We start from the raw sequence: 21,137 nt of genomic DNA, 5'->3' as shown, positions 1-21,137 counted from the left end.
GAGAATAAAGAATCTGTTAGTGTGAATAGAAAAAAAAACTGTCTTCTCATGGGGCAGTCCACAATATGAAGGAATTGCATGACTTAAAATCGGTTAATCTAATCAGGGATAACGTCAGTAAGTAGTTTGTTACACACATAGTAACATAAATTTCGGCTGTATGTCTTTCTATCAAAAGTCAATGGGAGAAAACTACCTATGTTTATTAAAATATGGTTGAATTAATAAAATTGTGCATTGATATCACACTTTATATGGTATTAAGGGGACGAAGGGTTTAGAGGCTTGCGTGTCTGAATGACTCGAAGGGCCTTGTACTTTGACTCTCGGTAGGGTCACCTTGCCAAACAGGTCAAAGGGTCGAGGCCAGACTAAGAGTGGTCCACCAGTCCTCCAGGTTCGGAGGTTCCGCTCAGGGCTAATATCCTGACTGGTCCAAAAAAAATGTTATGGAAACAGCAATGAAGAAAACGGCAGCGCCGTAACGGGTAGTAAGTTATGGGGTATTATAGTCAGATACTTATTTATAATGTGAGAAATCGACCAGCCCATTTGTACGTACGTTCCCCAAGTTCACTTGTTTATTAATGTTGAGTGACGAATACATACGCAGAGTGCCATGAAATCTTTTACATCCATTCGAGAGAACATCCAACTATCAACACTTCCTCCGAAAGAGTGACATTCAAAATCCTGCACTCAGCATTTATAGTACGGGAGTGGGACCTCGGCCCATAATCTTCAGCAGTGACATTGCTTTGAAGGAAGCCACAGCTCGGTAAACGTGTGCCTATACAGGAACCAAAAGCAGACCCTCCAGTCCCCTGAGTCTGCACCAGTTAGATCCTGAATGATTTGTATCTCAACTTGGTTTATCGGCCTGATACCCACGTCCCTTACTATTCTTATAGAAGATTAAAAATTGGATTAGTTTTCATTAGCCCTAAGCAACACTTGGCAGATTGTCCTTTGCTTGGCACGCATTTAAATTGCCATGCTTTGCAAGAATCTTAATTTTAATCGATGTTTGAAGTTAGGCGTTGACGCAGTCCTCGTTCTTATATTCACACCGGATCTATTTGAAGCTGGATTTGACACTGACTATCGCAGCACATGACAGAAAGTTTTTTTTAAAACACCAGCATTTTGCTACAGCACGATACAATCTATATAATTATAATCAAGCCAGTGTAGTGAATCACAACATCTACTGGTCAACCAGATTGACTTCAGCTGTATAGATAGAATGAATCACTTCGCCTCTGCGCAAGTAATACAAATTTCAAGACCCGGCTTCCTCGATATAATTATGTAACGAAAGCCCGCCCCCTTTCAAATCCAGTCCAATTAGAATCCGATAGATTTACATAAACGCGCCCACAACTCCAGTCTGGGCCAATAGAAATTGCCCGTGCGCTGGTCCAGCTGGTTCGGAGTTTGTCCTGCCGGAATGAATGAATGAATCAATGAATGAAAAGTGCCGGGAGCCAGGGATGGGGAGAAGGGGAGAGCTGGAATGAAGCAGGACGGGGAGAGAGGGAGTTAGACACAGCAGACGGCTTGTTGGAGAAAACACATACATAGGCACTGACACAAACACACACAGAGACACACTGCTCCCACACGGGGTGTAAAGCAAGGGTGGGAAACAAAGTTGTATTGATGGTTTGAGGATCACTGAAGAGTTTGGTGGCGGCAGGCAATGGACTGGTGCTGAGAGCGGCGGAGAAGAGGCACTCATGCCGGAGGATGGGTGAAGATGGGAATGGCCCAGAGGAATGGCATGTAGGACCTTCCACCAACGCAGCCCGTCTACTTGTGGTGCCCGGCTCGGCAGGCTCCTGCACAAACTCTTGGCCATGCTCTCCCTTTTCACCCTCTCGCTTTTCTGCTTCTACCTGCTGGCAGGCTGTTGTGACTCCATCCCGCTGGAGCCCGGCTTGAGCCGGCAGGGGCGGCCGAGGAGGACGGTCACGGCGCAGCCGGCGGACGAGGAGCCCTCGTCCGGATCGTATACGCCGGTAGCCGTGGACGGCGCCGAGCCTCAGCAGGGCAGCGGGGCACCCGAGGCGGGACGTGTGGCGGCGGCGGCGGTCCGACCGCTCAACGGCACGGCGAGGGCGGGCGGCCGCTGGTGGTGCGCTCTCCGGCGGCTGCCCGAGGCTCTCATCATCGGCGTGAAGAAGGGAGGCACCCGCGCCTTGCTCGAGTTCATGCGGCTGCACCCGGCCGTCAGGGCGCTGGGCGCCGAGCCGCACTTCTTCGACAGGCACTACGCCAAGGGGCTGCAGTGGTACAGGTAAGGTGCCCACGGGAGGGGAGAGAAGAAGGGAGGGAGAGGCGGGAAAGGCGAATGGAGGGATCTCGGTTTGGGATGGAGAGATGTTTTTGCATGCTAGGAAAGGTCGATCCCTGAGACACTCCTCCCCTCACTCTCAGACCCCGATTTCCCACCCTCACCTGGCCCCGCACTCCAGCCTCAGAGCGAGGTCCTAACCCTGACCCCTTACTCTTCTCCATCACCTGATCCTCTACACCCCACCCTCCTTCCGGGATCACCACCAGCCTTGAGGTCACGGACTCCACTCCCTGATGGGGGTCTCATTGTCAACCCACGCCTCCCACCTTCAGACAGAAGTTCTGGCATCATCTCCCCTCCCCCACCACCTGTTCCTCCAGACCTTACCCTGGGTTCAGCGACCACTGCCTTTCCCACCACCCTGATTCACCCTTCGCCCACCTCCGCGGTCACGGATTTACTTTCTCGCCGAGGGCCCTGATACTCATACCCTCTCTCTCTCTCTCCATCCCTTCACCTGCTTGATTCACTCCTTCACCCTCAGTCCGGGTCTTATCCTTGATCATGTTATCCTCGACACATCCACCCGCACCGGAGGGTTCCTGGCCCTCCATCAACCCGGAATCACTGATTCACCCCTAACCCTCGAAGTGAGGGCCTGACCTCCACTCCTTCGCCTGATCCGGCATCTCACTCCACCCTCAGATTCCTTCACCCCACAAACCCTTCCCACTGATTTAACCCCTCACCTCATCGTTTCCCCAACATAAAGTACCCCTTCCTCTCCTGGTGCATTCTCTGGTATTAAACTATTGAACCGTTGATAAACTACCCGCCACATACGGGGTCACTAACTACACCTCCCTGATGTGGACATTTATCCTTCAGCTCCCTCCTCACACGAGGTCTCTGATTTCCCCCTCCGCCAGGGTGGGAGCGCTAACACCCCCTCCTCGAGGAGTCACTTTTTTTGTTACTACGGCGCATAAAGTTCGGCCGTTCAGCCCGTCAGGTGCAAGCCGAAAGCCGGGGAGGATCCCGTCGGCCCCACCCTTACTATTTCTCTGCACCCCTGCTTCGGCTCTCTTGATTCTCCTCTGACACTTACTCAAGGGGCCCGATTACAATTGCAAAGGGTCTCCGGCTGTGCCGTCCCAGCCCTGTCCCCCATCTCCCCCTCCCCTCCAGCCTACTATCCCAGGGCGACTGATTCCCCAGAGCAGATCCTCCGGATGCCTCACTGACGGAAGAGGTGACTACAGAGCTGCGGCACTCGCTTTACCCCGAGCTGGGTTCAGTGACTCGGTGGGAGATGGGGGAAACGATACACGGAAAGTCAACGCATTCTACTCCTCCGAGCAAGGCGTAACTTGTATTTAAATATAATTTATCCGCCGGCTCACACCACCATTCAAAATCATTATCCGGGCCCATTCGTCTTTATTTGTCTATTTATCATATCGCATTATTAGCTGCTCCTGTAAATAATCTCTAACCATTACTGTGTCATAATTTACTATGCTGATCGATATGTCCATACGGTATTTATTTCTCTATCTTTCTGCCTCACGACGTAGTACCAAATTAAAATGCCCATCTACAACTATCCCTCTTCCCCTCCCCCACTCTCTCTCCCCTCCTCCCCCTCTGTCTCTCTCTTCCCCTCCTTAACACTGTTACAATTCCTTTAGAACAGTTTGTATGTCGGATTATTTCAGCAACTCTCGTAACTGAAGGTGGTTTCGGCCGGTATATCCCCGGCTCTATCGCGGACTTCTGCCTCGCTGAATTCTACCTGACGCCCCCCTCCCACCCACTGGAATAACAGATGCGAGGACTGCTGCTGAGTTAGGAGCTAAAAATCTCCGAGATATTTATTATTGGATAACTAAAATGGAGTTGTCCCGTTCTTGTTTGGAGTTTACATAGAATCAAATGGGAACTGGCCGTTCCGCTCACCTGTGCTTCCCTCAGTCCCCGCCTCTCCCAGCCTGCCCAATTCCCCATTCCTATTCAGCTTTTGTGTAGATTGTCGGAAATTTAACTAACTCTCTGGCGAACTACTCTCCCCTCTCTTACTTCCTCCTTGCTACAGAGAAGGAGCGACTCCGACGGAGCCTAGGCCAGTCATTTGCCAACCATTTGTATAGGAGTGCACGCGTCCCTAAACAGCAGCGTGTGTACAGTCAGCAGAAGGAACTTATCAAAACTTGGGTAAACCCAAATAAAAGGGAGGCTTTTATATGCAGGACGTATCCCGAAGAGTACACGCTCGCTTCGCCTATTAAAAGTAAAAAGCACGGGCTAATGAAGTTTAATGTTCCAATGGTCTGCCCCATGTTACGGTACACCACTCCCGATCAATGCTGATCGGAAATAATACGTGTTTGCAATAATGTGTCAATCAGCATCTTTAACCCGCACCTTATAATAAATGGTCTTTTAAAAATCACTTCGCCGTTTTAAAAGGACGGGGTTTGTACTTAATGGAGTACACCCGGGCTCTGGGAATTTCACTGAGATCAGGCTGGAGATGGGTCTTTTAGTATCTATATCAATCACTGTGCATTACTTGGCGTGAAGTCCAGTCCCCCTGAGGTCTACTTATATTCGCCGATCTCAGATTTAAGGAAAGTGCTGATTAATATTTGAAAAGACAGACCGTCACCCTCTGCTACATGTTAATGGTTTCTTCACGCAACCATCATGTGCATATGTTCTCATTTGCGTGTATAGCCGATTGTAAGTCGGAGCTACGCGTTGACTGGGAGGGGAGGTCCGCGAACTGCGCGGTTTACGTTGTGAGACATCTCTGAATGTGTGTTTTCGGGCTTCCTTCGCAAGTTGAAAGCGCACACTGCGGCGCCACCTGCCGGTGTCTCGTATGTACAGGAAGGTTTACAGAAAAGGTTTAAAGTTTTTGCATTTTACTGGAATGGCATCCAATAAGTGTTTAATCAGTCCCAGCTTGAATCCTGACCTGACAAACTGCAAATGTTTGTCCAGGTTAAACCAAAAAAGGTCTTGTTTGGTTTCCTTTCAAAGATGAACCCACCTAGCACAGCATTTGATACTGGATAGTACTTTGCAAAGTAAAATTGTGTCCAGTTGTAAGAATTACTGTGCATATGTACTTGCAGCGACTTGTATTTTTATTGCATGCTCTGTGAGCTGAAAAAAAGCTTTGGATAAAAAAAAACCTCCCACATACATTAATACAATTCAACTCCAATTTATTTACTGACAAATGATCAAATGTGCCCATGTTATAGCTATCTATTTTTATTAATTAAGAACTGTTATGCAATGGTTCTTGCTTCATGATTTTAAAAAGCCCAATAGTTTTGTAGAGAGTAGACTTCAAGAACAGCTTTGTGGGGTGGTGATTGAAGTCAGTAGTGGAATCTCTCTGGGCCAGTTGCAGGCTGCTCTTAGCCACAGGCCTGTGGAGGAGGGCTGGCAGAGGCCTGGAGCACAGGTTTTTGGCACTTTGCTCTGATGTGTGGTGAGGACTCAGTGGGCATGTGTCACGTCAGTAGTAGGTGACTTTGTTGAGCATTTTAGTGCCATATGCCATGCACAGAGAGCTAATGAAACCCTTGACACAAACAATGAGCAGTTAATTACCGAAAAGTCATGAGCCCAGTATATGCCAGGTAGGAAAACAGAGGAGAACTAAACTAGGCCTGATAAGAATATTTCATTTTCCATACTTTTTTAATATATAATAATGTTGTCTAACACTGGCTTATTTTTGGCTGAACTGATTTGATGAAGTATATTTCTTTTCTAACCTACAATGCTATTATTTTGGTAATAACTGCTAATAGTCTGGAGTACAGTACATACTTGTAAATACAAAGGAGCATACAAAACTTTCAGAATCAGGTTTAACACCACTGGCATATGTCGTGAAATTTATTAACTTAGCAGCAGCAGTACATGATAATATAGAAAAAATAAGTAAATTAATATCAGTAATTATATGTTTTAAAATAGTTAAATTAAAAATAGTGCAAAAACAAAAATAATATTTTTTTAAAGTGAGGTGGTGTTCATGGGTTCAATGTCCATTTAGGAATTGGATGGCAGAGGGGAAGAAGCTGTTCCTGAATCGCTGAGTATGTGCCTTTAGGCTTCTGTACCTCCTTCCTGATGGTAACAGTGAGAAGAGGGCATGCTCTTTAACATGCATAACTTAATTCTGCTCATTTGTATTTAAAAGGCCACAGTATTTACAAATTTATGAACTGTCACGGTTTAATATACGATCAATATTATGGGCAACTCTACTGGGATATTGTGTTAATATCTTATTAAACACTACCCATCTTTAATGGTGTGGAAATTAAAAATGTGCTCTTTCTTCTGGTGTTTGGGCCATGGATGGTGCCATGTTCTCCAGATATCACTGTATTTTAACATAGTCAAGGTGCATCTAATTGGGTACATTGGGTACCTTTAAATGCAGAAGTAATCTGATCCACAATAAGTCTAGATATCCCAGCCAGCAATGGTCATGCAATATTAATGACCTGATTTGGACTTTGTCCAGTATATTCCAAGCATTGATAGGTCTATCTTAAGTAGGGTGTTTACACTGAATTTGAAAATTTGTTCTGTGAACTGAAATGTTGTCAGATTGTTGTTTACTTCTAATGTCCAAGGAAGGAAATTAACTGCTTTTGCTGTCCGAACTATACATGACTCTCATCCTGTAGCTGATTCTCAATTGCATTTTCAAGTAGCTTGTGAAACCATCCCAGGCAGAAAAGCTGGAGTGATCGAAGAAGACGTGCCACTACCTTATTAATGCAGTTAGGAATGGAAACTCGGCACAGTGATGCCAGCATAGGAATGAATTTAAATAAAGCTGTTAAGGTTGGAGGATGCAAAGCTGTGTAACGTAGACAGCAACAATCCTTACAGCATACTTCTTTTTATCGGGACAGCACTCTTACCCATCATGCACAAATATAGCAGCTTTTCAAATGATGGAGTTTTTCAGGAACTGGATACTGGTTGGGACATCCCATCTGGGAAACAGTGCTTCAGGAAGTGCCAACTGGAAAACTGATGTTCCGACGCTCATTAGAATGGTGAACTTTAAAATGTAGTGGAGAACCACTTAGAAATAGTCAGCCTGACACCATTTAGGTTGGACAACCAATAGAATTTGAAGACCTTTTGTGGTGAACTATGTGCCTGTTGGGACACGCCCCCTGCTGACTGCTCCTGTGGCTCCTCCCACAGGCCCCTGTATAAAGGAGATCTGAGGCCTGACGCTCGGCCTCAGTCTCCAGGACATAGTATGATGGACACTCACTCCTGGTTCCTTCTTCCCGTCAATAAAAGCCGATATCTCGCCTTACGTCTCAGTGTGAGTTATTGATGGTGCATCACCTTTGGAATACATTTCCAAGGACAATAACAACTAGACATTAACAATTAGAAAAATAGAGGGCCATGGGTAACCCTAGTAATTTCTAAAGTTCAGCAAAGCACTGTGGGTTGAAGGGTCTGTATTGTGCTGTAGGTTTTCTATGTTTCTAACCCTCAGTTACCTTGAATACAATATGGAATGAAATTATTTTTAAAATCCTCCTGATTTTAGAGATCTGAAATAAAAGCAAGGAATCTTGGAAACGTTCCTCAGGTCAGGATGCATCTGTGGAAAGAGAATGAGGGTTAACTTCTCAGGTGTGAGACCCTTCATTAAAACTGGGGGAAACAAGTATAATTTCAGTTGCAGAAAGGATGGACAGAACAAAGGGAAAGGATGGCGTTAAGTTTATTGTGCTGGTGATGTTGTGATGAAGCTGCTTAGTCCATAGGTTATGGTTTGTGTTGGTGCGTGGCCAAGTGGTTAAGGCGTTGCTCTAGTGATCTGAAGGTCACTAGTTCGAGCCTCAGCTAAGGTAGCGTGTCGTGTCCTTGACCAAGGCACTTAACCACATATTGCTCTGCGACGACACCAGTGCCGAGCTGTATCGGCTCTTGCCCTTCCCTTGGACAATGTTAGTGGCATGGAGAGGGGAGACTTGCAGCATGGGCAGCTCCCATACAACCCTGCCCAGGCCTGCGCCGTGGAAACTTTCCAAGGCGCAAATTCATGGTCTCTCGAGACTAACGAATGCCCATTACTATTAGTATTATGGTTTAAAAGAGAGTAAATGAACTACAGAGCATGTGAAATATAGAAATATATGCTGTAGGGAATGGCAGGAAAAACAGGACAGTTAGATATCCTGTAACAGCTCTGACCAGTTCTGATATAAATAGAGGAAGCAAGTTACTGAAACAGTTATATTCTGTGGTGATTTTAAAAAGTTGCATTGTGTCTAGATGGAAGACGAGATGCAATACAGGTGTCCCCTGCTTTATGAATGTTCGCTTTACGCCACTTTGCTTTTACAAAAGACCTACATTAGTAACCTGTTTTCGCATTATAAAGAGGATTTTCACTTTTATAAAAGTTTTTCTCGTATAAATTAATGATTCTTCACTTTATGCCATTTTGGCTTAAGAAAAGTTTCATAGGAACGCTTTACCTTTGTAAAGTGGGGGGGAACACCTGTACTTCAAACTGAAGAAATACAGTGCAGGAAGCTGGTCAATGTGGGAGTGAGATTGAGAACTAAACCAACAGACAAGGTGTTACACAACATTTTAAAATGATTTGGGTTCTCTGAAGTAGAGGACCAATGAACACCAAACAATCTACACCTGACTGAAATGTGGAATATCACTGCTTTACCTGAAAATAATGTTTTAGTCCCTACATGTTGGGAAGGGATTAGGTGAATGGACACATCATATACTTCCTGTGGTTGCTAAGGAGAATAACTAATCCGTTCAGCATTTGCAAGCGCGTTGTAGTGCAGGGTCGACTTATCAATAGGCACAATTCCCAGAGTTCCATTTACTTGTACAGCCTTCAAAGTTGGGATACAAAATTTCTTGTTCAATACTAGGTATGATGACTTAAACTATACACATCTTTTGGAAATGTTTTCCACTAGGGAAAAAAAACAGGACTTTGTTAGTAAGAAGAAATGTTTAATCTCCCACAGTCTTTATAATTTTGCTCAGAGTCTATAGTTTGAAGCAGCGTAGGATGGGAAATTAACATCTCCCAGTTGGAGAGCCTATTTTTACAAGAGTGTGTTACTCTGCAGAGGATGTGTATTTGCTGAATGTGAAATTGATGCTCCCACACTTGTCTTCTGCGTCTGTTTAGTGAAATGTATGTGGAGACATGACATGTATATATGTATGTCAAATGTATGTTTGTTGTGTATGAAAGTGCACATGTACACATCTTTGCATATCTTTTTTCTCTGTTTGCCTCAATGATTTTTCTCTATCCTCTATCTTCACTTTCTCACCTTCTCTTCTCTCTCGTTATCCCTCCAGCCCTCACTCTCCACTCATTTTTCCTTCACTTTTTAGACATCTCTCACTTTCCCTCTCCCCTCCGTATTCTGCAACTCTTTATCCCTCTCTCTCATCCCCGCGTCTCTTTCTCCTTAGAACCTACTATCCACCTCTCCCTTTATTCTCTCCATCTCTTTATCTTTCTTTATATCCCTCTTCCTTTCTTTATCCTCCCAGCTCTGTATCCTTTGGCTGTAACCTGATCATTAATCATTCTGCCATCAGTCGATGTTCCTGGTCACTAACCAACTTGCCAATTCCCTTTCTGAACCTGACAATCTCTCCATCAAAATCCAAAGATCTGAAATTCCCTTCCCTAAAGTTGTTTCATGATGATCCTGTGTCTTTAATGAGGCTAACCATTTTTATAATATCCCTTTGTAAAATGCCATGAAACTCTTTTCTGAATATGAGTGCAAGGTGTTGAAGTACCCGGTACAGACTGTTACAGCCACAAGCACAACTCAGCATTAAATTCAGGGCTGATGATAAAACAGAATCCATTTCAATAATGCTACTTAAATAAAGGTAGAGAAGCAACGTGTCCAAATATTGGAGTGGTATGGTGGTGTCGTGATTAGCGTAATGTTTTACAGCACAAACAATCGACAATAGACAAAAAACAATAGGTGCAGGAGTAGGCCATTCGGCCCTTCGAGCCAGCACTGCCATTCAATGTGATCATTGCTGATCATCCACAATCCCCATTCCTGCCTTCTCCCCATATCCCCAAACTCTGCTATCTTTAAGAGCTCTATCTAACTCTTTCTTGAAAGCATCCAGAGAATTGGCCTTCATTGCCTTCTGAGGCAGAGCATTCCATAGATCCACAACGCTCTGGTGAAAAAGTTTTTCCTCAACTCTGTTCTAAATGGCCTACCCCTTATTCTTAAATTGTGGCCTCTGGTTCTGGACTCCCCCAACTTCGGGAACATGTTTCCTGCCTCTAGCGTGTCCAATCCCTTAATAATCTTAAGGGAGGTTCAATTCCTGCTGCTGTCTGTAAGGAGTTTGTCCATTCTCCTTGTGACCTCATAGGTTTCCTCTGGGTGCTTTGGCTTCTCCCGCATTCCAAAGATGTATGGATTAGTAAACTGTGGATATGCTATGCTGGTTCTGGAATAATGGCAACACTGAATCCCCCCCCAGCTCATCTCAGACGGTGTCATTGATGTGAATGATGTTTTGATATACAGCTGGCAAATAAAAGCAAATCTTTAATCTCTATCTTTAAATATTGTGTTTGTTGTAATCTGACTAATTATGCAATGATCTAAAAAAGATCTCCATGATTAGGGGTGACCACTCACTGCAATTCGCATTCACCCAAGGTGAAGTGACATCAGGACATCCACAGCAACAACAAAAGAAGAGCACTTGCATTTCAACTTTAACAAAGCCAAGTGCCCTAAAGTATTTCTCAAGAATATTAACAAGGGAAGCATGACACAAAGCTACATAAGGAGATGGTAGGGTAGTGGAATGAAAGACTTCTCAAAGATGTAGCTTTTAAGGAGCATATTGAAAGAAGAGGGAAAGGTATAGCAGGGACTCAGAATTTAGAATTTTTGGAGCTGAAGACTTGCCTGCCAGTGATGGTGCGATTTGAAGTGAGGCAATGCAAACATTTGGAAGTCAGAGAGGTGTTGTGAAGCTGTAACATGGAGATGGATCTACTCAGAGCAGTTGTTATTGAGTTCAGCTGGATTGTACTATGTTGCTTTTCTTTCAGTACCACCAGTAGACACATTCCATGCCATTTTATTCATAGTGAAGTACTGTATGAAGTAGAGGCTCATGTACGTATAAAATTGGAACTTAGGCTTGCCCCAAGGTGAGGAGTTATTTGCTTACCTGACTTGACTGAACTCAAAACATACGGTCTATCCCAACATACACTAGTCTGAAGCCTTAAGCCCCATTAATCTAGGAACTAGACCTCATGGGTTTAAAGTAAGTCCCAGAAATCCAAAGAGGAAATCTTGAATGGAAGAATGAAGGAAGAGGATTAAATAAAAAAATTAAGAATTGAATAAGTTGAATAATTTTCATCCATATTGAATGATTCTCTTGGCTTTTCAGCAGGAGATCTTCTGGATGAGATGGAAGGGTACACCAGCAAATCAGGTTTTTTTTTCAGAGTGACAGGCTGATTTAAATCAGTTCTCCAATCCTAGATAGCATATTCATCAGCTGGTGGAGAATTGGAAGAATTTTAAAACAAATCAAAGAAATAAACACCAGCACTGACTCAGGCGTGCAACCAAATTAATTATTTGGGTTTATTAAGGTAACAGCTAGTCTCTTCTGAAGTTCCCCTTATCAGCTTTAGAACTCTCCAATTGTGTTCAGCAGGTAGAAAGAAATAGCTGAGTTCGAGCCTCTCTTTTTGATTTGGGCATTTTTCTTTATTTTTGTAGAATATTTTAATTTAACCTTATCTGACTTTTCAGAAATACATAATGTGGTCTTTTATGAATTTTGTCAGAAGTTATCTTGTTGTATGACCAAATAGTTAGATGGGGACATTTGAGCATTGGGGCTTGATTCCACAACCTTCCAACTGAGGCAGAAGTATTAACAGCTGATGTTACACAAAGGGCATCTGGTCCCCTGATACTGTCCTTTTTATGCAAGATTTCTGATATATGACTCTTTCTTTTTCAATCAGATTACTAAACCAAATCTGTAATCTCTGAGATAGGATTATCAAACTGTGTCCTTAATCTCTTACTATTTTACCAAGCAAAGATTGTAATCTTTCAAATCAGGTTATTGAATGTCTGTAACCTGTTTTATACAATTATAGTGTAGCCTGTAATCTCCCTGAATAAATTATTGTCTGGCTGTCTTCTCTCCAACTGAGATACTAGTCTGAGACTGTAATCGCTTTGACAAATTTATTGAGTGAGTCTGCAAATTTTTTACCAGATAACACAGTGACACCAGGACCTCTCTGATCAGATTATTGGGTGTGTCTTGATTATCTGTCTGATTGGATTATTGCTTTGTGCCTGAACTGAGAGTGCGAATCAATGGTGTACACTTTCCTGACACAAAACGTGTAGGTTGTCCAGTTAGTCTGTAATCCACTGGTAGTTTCCAAAGTAAAGATACCACATTTATTCTAATTTCATGTGTGAATTAGTATTGCAGATCTTCAGAGTGATTTACCCCATTTGGCAAGTTGCTGATTTGCGTGCATCGTTCACGCTGGGAGAACATGAAATGTGATGTAAATTGTCACACAATGCTGCACCAGTGCCCATCCTGCTAAATTGAATTGTGATGACCCAATTGGTACCAGGTGTGAAGCAAACTGGGGGATGGGGGGGGGGGGTGCGACTGGTATTTAGATCCTGCCGGGCTGTAGTATTCAAAGGGAAATACAATGACTTGCAGGTTGGTTGGAAGGAGTGTTAGCTGTACAGATTCCTTTATTTTCATTGCTGGATACTGGGGGAGTTTGAGATCATGAAAGGATTTTTTTGGCTTCCTTCATCTATCTGATGTCTATGCACAGGTGGTATTACAGGTTTTATTCCTAGCATTGACCTAAACTGAGATGATCTACCAGTGCAGCTTCACCATTGGCCAGCAGAAATTCCAGGCCACGCTGTCAATGAGGTGATGGAGGACCTTTCCTCTTTAATCCACCTCATCCAACGAATCCCCAAAATTCTGAAGGCAAGATCAATGGTGCTCAGATCGGGCAACGAAATGAATACAAGAGGCCAAGGTAGGACCCCTCTAAGTTCAAAAGTTCAAAGTAAATTTATTATCCAAGTACATATATGTCACCATATATAACCCTGCGATTCATTTTCTTGTGGGAATACTCAATATATTATATAATAATAAACATAATAAACTCTTGCTTCTATAGTCTGAGCTACTCATCTGCTTCAGCCAGGCTTCAGTTGTGTCAGTGCCTAAGAAGAACATGGTAACCTACCTCAATGATTATTGTCCAGGTGCACTTACATCCACTGTGATGAAGTTCTTTAAGAGGTTGGTGATGAAACATGGTAATTCCGGCCTGAGAAGTGACTTGTATCTGATCAAATTTGCTTCCCAGGACAGCAGGTCCACAGCAGATGCCAATTGATTGGCTCTTTACTCAACCCTGGAACATCTGGACAGTGAAAATGCACATATCATAATGTTCTTCATTGACTATAGTTTGTTGACTGTAGCTACAGCTCGGCATCTAATACTATCATCCCCTCAAAACTGATCAATAAGCTGCAAGACCTAGGCCTTGATATCTTCTTGTGCGACTAGATCTATGATATCCTCATTTGCAAACCCCAGTCAGTTTGGATAGGCAACATCATCTCCTCCTCAATCACCATCAACACAGGTGAACTACAGTGCTGTGTGCCTAGCTCCCTGCTCTACTTGCTTTATAGTAACGACTGTGAGGCTAAGCACAGCTCTAATGCCATTTTTAAGTTAGGTAATGACACCACTGTTGTTGGGAAAACCAAGGGTGGTGACAAGACAGTGTATAGGAGGGAGATCGAATATCTGGCTGAGTGGTACCACAACATCCATCAACTTCTCAGTCAATGTCAGAAAGTCCTCGTCGGGGGATTAGTGGTGAAGAAGATCGGCAACTTTAAATTCCGCAGTGTTATAATTTCAGAGGGTCTGCCCTGGGTCCAGAATGTAAGTGCCATAAAGGATCCAGTGCTTTCCTGGCGTATATGATGAACAAACTCTTCTCAGGCTTCCAGCCAGGTAAGTGCCATTACAAAGAGAGCACTGCAGCGCATCTACATTTTAAGAAGTTTGCAAGACTCAGCATGTCATCTAAAACTTTGACAAACTTTTATAGATGTGCGGTGGAGACTATAATGATTTGTTGAATACAGTTTGGCATGGAAACCCCAATGCCCTTGAACAGAAAGTAGAGGATACAGCCCAGTCCATCACAGGTAAAGTCCTTCCCACCATTGAGCACATCTACATGGAGTACTGTCGCAGGAAAGCAGCATCCATCATCAAGGACTCCAAACATCCAGGCAATGTGCTATTCTCACTGCTGCCATATAGAAGGAGATACAGGGGCCTCAGGGCCTACACCACCAGGTTCAGGAACAATTATTACCCCTCAACCATCAGCTTCTTGAACCAGAGGGATAACTTCACTCATGATTATCATCTTAAAGTGCCTTGCTATACGATGTGGCCAATCATGGTCTTTTGACCACGATTGAGCTTGGCAAGTTTTTTTACAGAAGTGGTTTGTCATTGCCTTCTTTTGGGCAGGGTCTTTACAAGATGGGTGACCACAGTCATTATCAGTCCTCTTCAGAGATTCTCTGCCTGGCATTAGTGGTCACGTAATGAGGACTTGTGACATGCACCAGATGTTCTTACAACAATGGCTTCACATGACGTTGACCGCAAGGGGAGTAGGGTAGGGGTTAAGCAGGTGCTGCACCTTGCTGAAGGGGGACCTGCAGGCTAGTGAAAGGAAGGAGCACCTTCACCTCCTTAGGTAGAGACGTTTCTCCACCCTACTATCCTTCACTCAACCCATCATAAAAACTTGGTCATGTTCGTAAGGTAACATAAAAGCCATGGTTAGTGGAGCCAAGGATCTTGGTTCAGTCCTGACCTCTGGCGCTGTCTATGTGGAGTGCGACTGTGTGTGTTTCCTCCTAGTGCTTTTGCCTCATCTCAAAAGGATGTGGTTTAGGGGTTCGATGCTGTTGCAAATCAACAAATTTTGCGACAAATGTCAGTGATATTAAACCTGACTCTGTTTCTGATTCTAATTGTCCACTGTAAATTGCCCCCAGTGAACAAGTGAGTGGTAGAATCTGGAGGGAGCTGGTGAGAATATGTGGTGGGGGGGACCAAAATGGGTTACAGTGCGATCAGTGCAAAAATGGGTGTTTGATGATTGGTTTCAATTTGATTGGCTAAAAGTCTTGATTCCATGCTCTAAGTTGCTATGAGACCATGAGCATGATAAAGGAGGGAAGGAAAGTGGGCAGAAAGATTTGTAGAGGGAATGCCATAAAACTGTAAGATATAGGAGTGGAATCTGGCCATTCGGCTCATCAAGTCTACTCTACAATTCAATTTTGGCCGATTTTTTTTCAACCTCTTCTCCCCATAACCCTTAACCCAATACAATCAAGAACCTATCAACTTCTGCCTTAAATGCACCCATTGACTTTGATTCCACAGCCCTTTGTGGAAATAAACTTCACAGATTCACTATCCTCTGGCTGAGGATACTCCTTCATATCTCCTTTTTAAGGGGACATCCCTTTATTCGGTGCCTTTGAAACCTATACTCTGCTATAAATTGAAATGACCTGTCCATGTCCACCCTATGCAAGCCTTTCAGTATCCAGGAGGTATCAATGTGATACCCCACTCATTCTTCTGAATTCTATCGAGTCCAGGCCCAGAGACATTAAAACATTCTCATAAGTTAACCCTTTCATTCCTCAGATCATTCTTGTGAACTTCCTCTGGATCTTCTCCAGGGCCATCACAAACTTCATTAGATGCAGGGGCCCTTAGATTTATAAACAATTGCTTATAGCAGTGGAGTGATAAGTCTTTGGGACACAGAGAAATTGGAGAAACACAAATGTCTGAGTGTTCGCAGGCTTACACAGAATCGGAGTGGCACCAATTTAGGAGATATGGGCAATCCTTCAGTCACCACTACTCTGCTGCAATTGTTGATTGACACTCACAGAATCAGGTCCTGAGCACGTGCTTTAAGATAATCGGGACATAATTATCCGTGCAGGATGCAGGTGCTGTTAAATAAAGTACAAACTTTTCCTACACCAAGTCAAATGAATGTAGGCTAATTGCACAACAGAGTCAAGTGCACCATTTCCCCCCTATAGTCTTTAGAATATGCTCATTCTTGTATTTGCCATCTGACGATTCTTCAGTTTCCTCCTCTCACTCTCCTACTCGCACCCTTATCTCCCACATTTTCTCACACTTGGCTCTCGTCGGGATTGGCGATTCCAAGTTCCCTGCTGTGTAATGGGCTTGAGCAATAACAGGCTCCACGGGGGCACTATATTCATTTTAATGTGTAGGTGTTTAATGAAAAATTGCATGTCCTGTGATAATTGCATCATAATTCACCCTGTAGTGACTGTTATTACTAAATTATATTTTGTAAAAGATTAGAGAATGGAAAGTACACTTCAAAGGACAAAAGAGTCACAGTATCCTTCCTGTGTCAAAGTGGCTGTAATACTGAATTAAGATTCCAAGTGGAAAAGGAAACAAAAATTTGACACATTCTGCTGTGCTGAAATAAAAATGAAAGACAGACCTTGATATCTATGCAGTTCTTTAAACTTTTGAGATACCTACCCTCCTTCCATTTAGCCTTCTTGCCCTGATCCTAGCACTATCACTTGTGGCTATCCCTTGGGTCAACTGAGGACGAATGCATTGTCCACCTATCATTGGAGCTCTTTGTTTCCTCATTGTCTTTCTCTGAAAATACCAATGTAGCCTGTCTGTCTGTAACTGCAGAATGGGACATGGAGCTAATCTCTTCATAGATCTTCAAAATGTTACAGGTGTAACAAGTCTTGGGAGGGAAAATTTAAACAGAGTCGGTGCTGATAAAGTGTTGGAGATATTGAATGACAAGAAAGATGATGCTAGGTAAAAATTGAGTTTAAGCAGGGCAAATAAAGAAATAGAAGGTTGCTCAAGTGGAAGTATAAGTGGAACAAAAACATCGTTTTAAACGTCTGCAGATAAGATTCATTCTTCACTTGTTGCCTTTCCTAGCTCCTCCAGGGCCATTCATGCTTCATTACTGGATATAGCTGTACTGTTGCATATTGGTTAGTAAAGTGCTATTACGGCTTGGGGTGATGGAGTTCAATTCCACTGCCGTCTGGAAGGCCTCCCCATGACTGTGTGGGTTCCCTCCATGTGTTCTAGCTTCTTCACACAGTCCAAAGACGTACTGATTAGTAGATTAATTGGTCGATGTAAATTGTCCTGTGATTAGGCCTGGGTTAAATAGGTGGATTACTGGTTTATGTGGCTCATTGGGATGGAAGGCCCTGTTCCATGCTGTATTTCTAAATTTAAAAATAAAATAAATTTAAGATTCTGTTGTTGACTTTTCAGGTAGACAAATCAGACAAGTACTAAGGTGTGGATGCAGATGAGAATGCAGACGTTGGTATCTGGAGCAGCACACAAAATGGTGGAGGAGTTCAGCAGCTCAGGTAGTATCTAAGGAGGGAAATGGACAGTCAGCATTTTGGATCAAGTTACTTCATCTGGATTCTCCGTGTAAACTGATCCCATCCAGCTGAAGTCTTGCGACCTGAAATATTGACTGTCCATTTCCTGCCAAAGATGCCGCCAAACCTGCTGCGTTGCTCCAGTGTTTTGTGTGATGTACCAAGGTGTCTCCAGCCAAGGTGATGGATCAGCTGATCACACTTCAGGAGAGAAGTCATGGAATCAGGCAATGTTGCTGCACTCACTGAGCCCAGGCATGGAGTGTGTCAAGGACAGGACGATGCCCTCCTATTGTTCGGGGCTGTATTTCATTCAGCCTCTCAAGCTATCAGATAGAGAATAGCTTACTGATGAGATGCTGGAGGGTGACAGGTTCCTGTGGAGTGATATCTCAGCATGAATCAGTGCAGCGGGGGTGGGAAGATGCATTTGGAAGAAGAATAAAGTTGCACATAATCAAGCTGTAGCTGTCTCCTTGAGCTTTCCCTTTTATTCATCTCTAGGTGGAAATAGCCGTTTAGATCTTGATTTTGTTGGAGATTGCATGGTTTGACCCCAGCTCTCTTCCACTTATAAAAGAATAAATTTATCTTTCTCTCTGGAATCCATTGAAATATAATGGGCCACTTTATTGACCTACTTCAGAGAAGCCTGTTTGTGCACATTCTTTACTGCAGTTTTATTTACTCTGGCTTGCCAATTTATGAAGATCAGTCAGTGTGATATATAATGTTGGGCAGTTAAATGTTTGCATAAGCATATCAAACATAAGCAGAAGCAGACCATTCAGTCCCTTGACTACACTGTGCTATATTATCTCTGTCTTGAGTATATTCAATTACTGATCCTCCACAAAGCTTTGAGATATTCTCCCTAGACTTACCCTCTCTGCTGGAAGATATTCCTTCTAATCTCTGTTCTAAATGACTTTGATACTCTGATCCCTATGTTCTGGACAGTCCAGTCAGGGAAAACACCAATCTAACATACAGCTGTTCAGTCCCTGAAGAATTATGCATGTGTCCCATTCTTCTAAACGCGAGAGAGTGCACCCTCATTAATGGTTCTCACCTGGTAAAACCATCACCCAGGAATCATTCAGGTGAGTATCTGATAGGGAGCCCAGATATGAACATATTCCAGGTGCTGTCCCACTGCTGTTTTATTTCATTGGAGCATGATATCTCTACTCTTGTATTCCAATTTTCTTGTAATAAAGGACAGCATCATGTTTACTTTCCTAATTGGTTGGCTAACCAGTACATTTAACTTTCACTGATTCCCTAGACAAGGTCACATAAGGTTGCTTGAGCACAACATCTTCCATCTCTCATGGTATAAAAAGTAATTTGTCTTTTCTCTTTTTTTTCCTGCGTACTTTTGTTGAATAGATTTACAGATTTTTTTTCCCCTTTCTGGCACAGTCTTAGGTAGCTCATTGCTCTCTCCTCTAAGCCAAAGTGTTGTAGATTGAAATCATTCCAGTTCACTTACATATAATCCAAATTGAAACTCTGTTGTGTTACTCTGTCACTTTACACCAATGACTGTGTGGCTAAGTACAGCTCCAACACCATATACAAGTTTGCTGATGACACCACTGTTTTGGGCTGTATCAAAGGTGGTGATGAATCAACATACAGGATGGAGATTGACAATTTGACTGAGTTGTATAATAACGACATTTCTTGCACAATGTCAACAAGACAAAGGAACTGATTGTAGACTTAAGAAGAGGGAAACCAGAGGTCCGTGAGCTAGTAATCATTGGTAAGCATTAGTAACTTTAAATTCCTGGGTGTCACTATCTCAGAGGACCTGTCCTGGACACATCTTATAAACATAGTTGTGAAGAAAGCACAACAGCGCCTCTACTTCTTCAGGAGTCTGCCGAGATTCGGCATCCCATCAGAAACCTTGGTGAACTTTTATAGATGTGTGATGGAAAGTGTGCTGACTGGCTGCAGTATGGCCTGGTATGGGAACACCAATGCCTCTGAGCAGAAAACCCTACAAAAGGTAGTGGATTCGGCCCAGTACATCATGGGTAAAGCCTCCCAACCACTGAGCACATCTACATGAAACGTTGCCGTAGAAAAGCAGCATCCATCATCAAAGATCCTCACCACCCAGGTCATGCTCTTTTCTCACTACTGTCATCAGGTAGAAGATACAAGAGCCTCAGGACTTGCACCATCAGCTTTGAGAACAGTAACTATCCCTCAAGCATCAGGCTCTTGAACAAAAAGGAGTAACTACGCTCATTTAAGGACTCTTTTATCTTGTTAATTCATGCTTAATATTTATTGCCATTTATTTATAATATGCATTTGCACAGTTGCTTTACACTTTACAGATCCTGATTACAGTTACTGTTCTATAGATTTGCTAAATATGCCTGCGGAAAAAGAATCTCGGGGTTGTATGTGGGGACATATATGTACTCTGATAGTAATTTTACTTTAACTTTGACTTTACCAAAGGCATGGAAAGTCTTCTTTCCATGGTGTTTCCAGGCTGAGGACCCTTCTTCTTAGTTTGATGCTTGTTAAACATCCAATGGCATTACCTAAAGAAGAGTAACAGAATGTTTATGAAGCAAGTCATCTAAAACTTTGACAAATTTCTTTGAACACACAGTGGAGAGTATCCTGTCTGGTTGCATCGTGGCCTGGTATGGAAACACCAATGCCCAGGAATGGAACCCCTACAAAAAGTGGTGGATACAGCCCAGTCCATCACAGGCAAAGCTCTTCCCACTATTGAGCATATCTACAAGGAGCGCTGCCACAAGAAAGCAGGATTGATCATAAGGGAACACCCACCATCCGGGCTATGTTCTCTTCTCATTACTGACATCTGAAGAGGAAAGGGGAAGAAGCCAGAATAAGAAGGTGGTGGAGGGGAAGGTTAGAAGGTGATAGGTGAAGCCTGGTGAGTGGGGCAGGGGGAATGAAGTGAGAAGGTGGAATGTTACAGGTGGAATAGGTAAAGGGCTGAAGGAGAGCAGAGTGGACCATGGAAAAAGGGAAGAGCATCAGGAGGCGGTGATGGGCAGGTGAGCAGAACAGATGTAAGAGGGGAGCCAGAATGGGGAATGGAGGTATATGGAAGATGGGGGGGGGGGGGAGATTTT

At 43.4% G+C, this 21,137-nt stretch overlaps 1 protein-coding gene across 1 annotated transcript in view; it reads left to right on the top strand.

Moving 5' to 3' along the window:
• Positions 1-1,778: 1,778 nt before the first annotated feature.
• hs3st3l (heparan sulfate (glucosamine) 3-O-sulfotransferase 3-like) overlaps positions 1,779-21,137 on the top strand; it is a 156,945-nt gene continuing 137,586 nt past the window's right edge. The window contains exon 1 of the mRNA XM_059948842.1: positions 1,779-2,299. Within this exon, the coding sequence (XP_059804825.1) occupies positions 1,779-2,299 (521 nt within the window). The remainder of the gene's footprint in view (positions 2,300-21,137) is intronic.

The sequence above is a fragment of the Hypanus sabinus genome, chromosome 23 (genome assembly GCF_030144855.1).
Source record: "Hypanus sabinus isolate sHypSab1 chromosome 23, sHypSab1.hap1, whole genome shotgun sequence".
Lineage (NCBI taxonomy): Eukaryota > Metazoa > Chordata > Chondrichthyes > Myliobatiformes > Dasyatidae > Hypanus > Hypanus sabinus.
The sequence above is the reverse complement of the archived record's forward strand: the minus strand, read 5'-3'. Positions and strand labels throughout refer to the sequence as shown.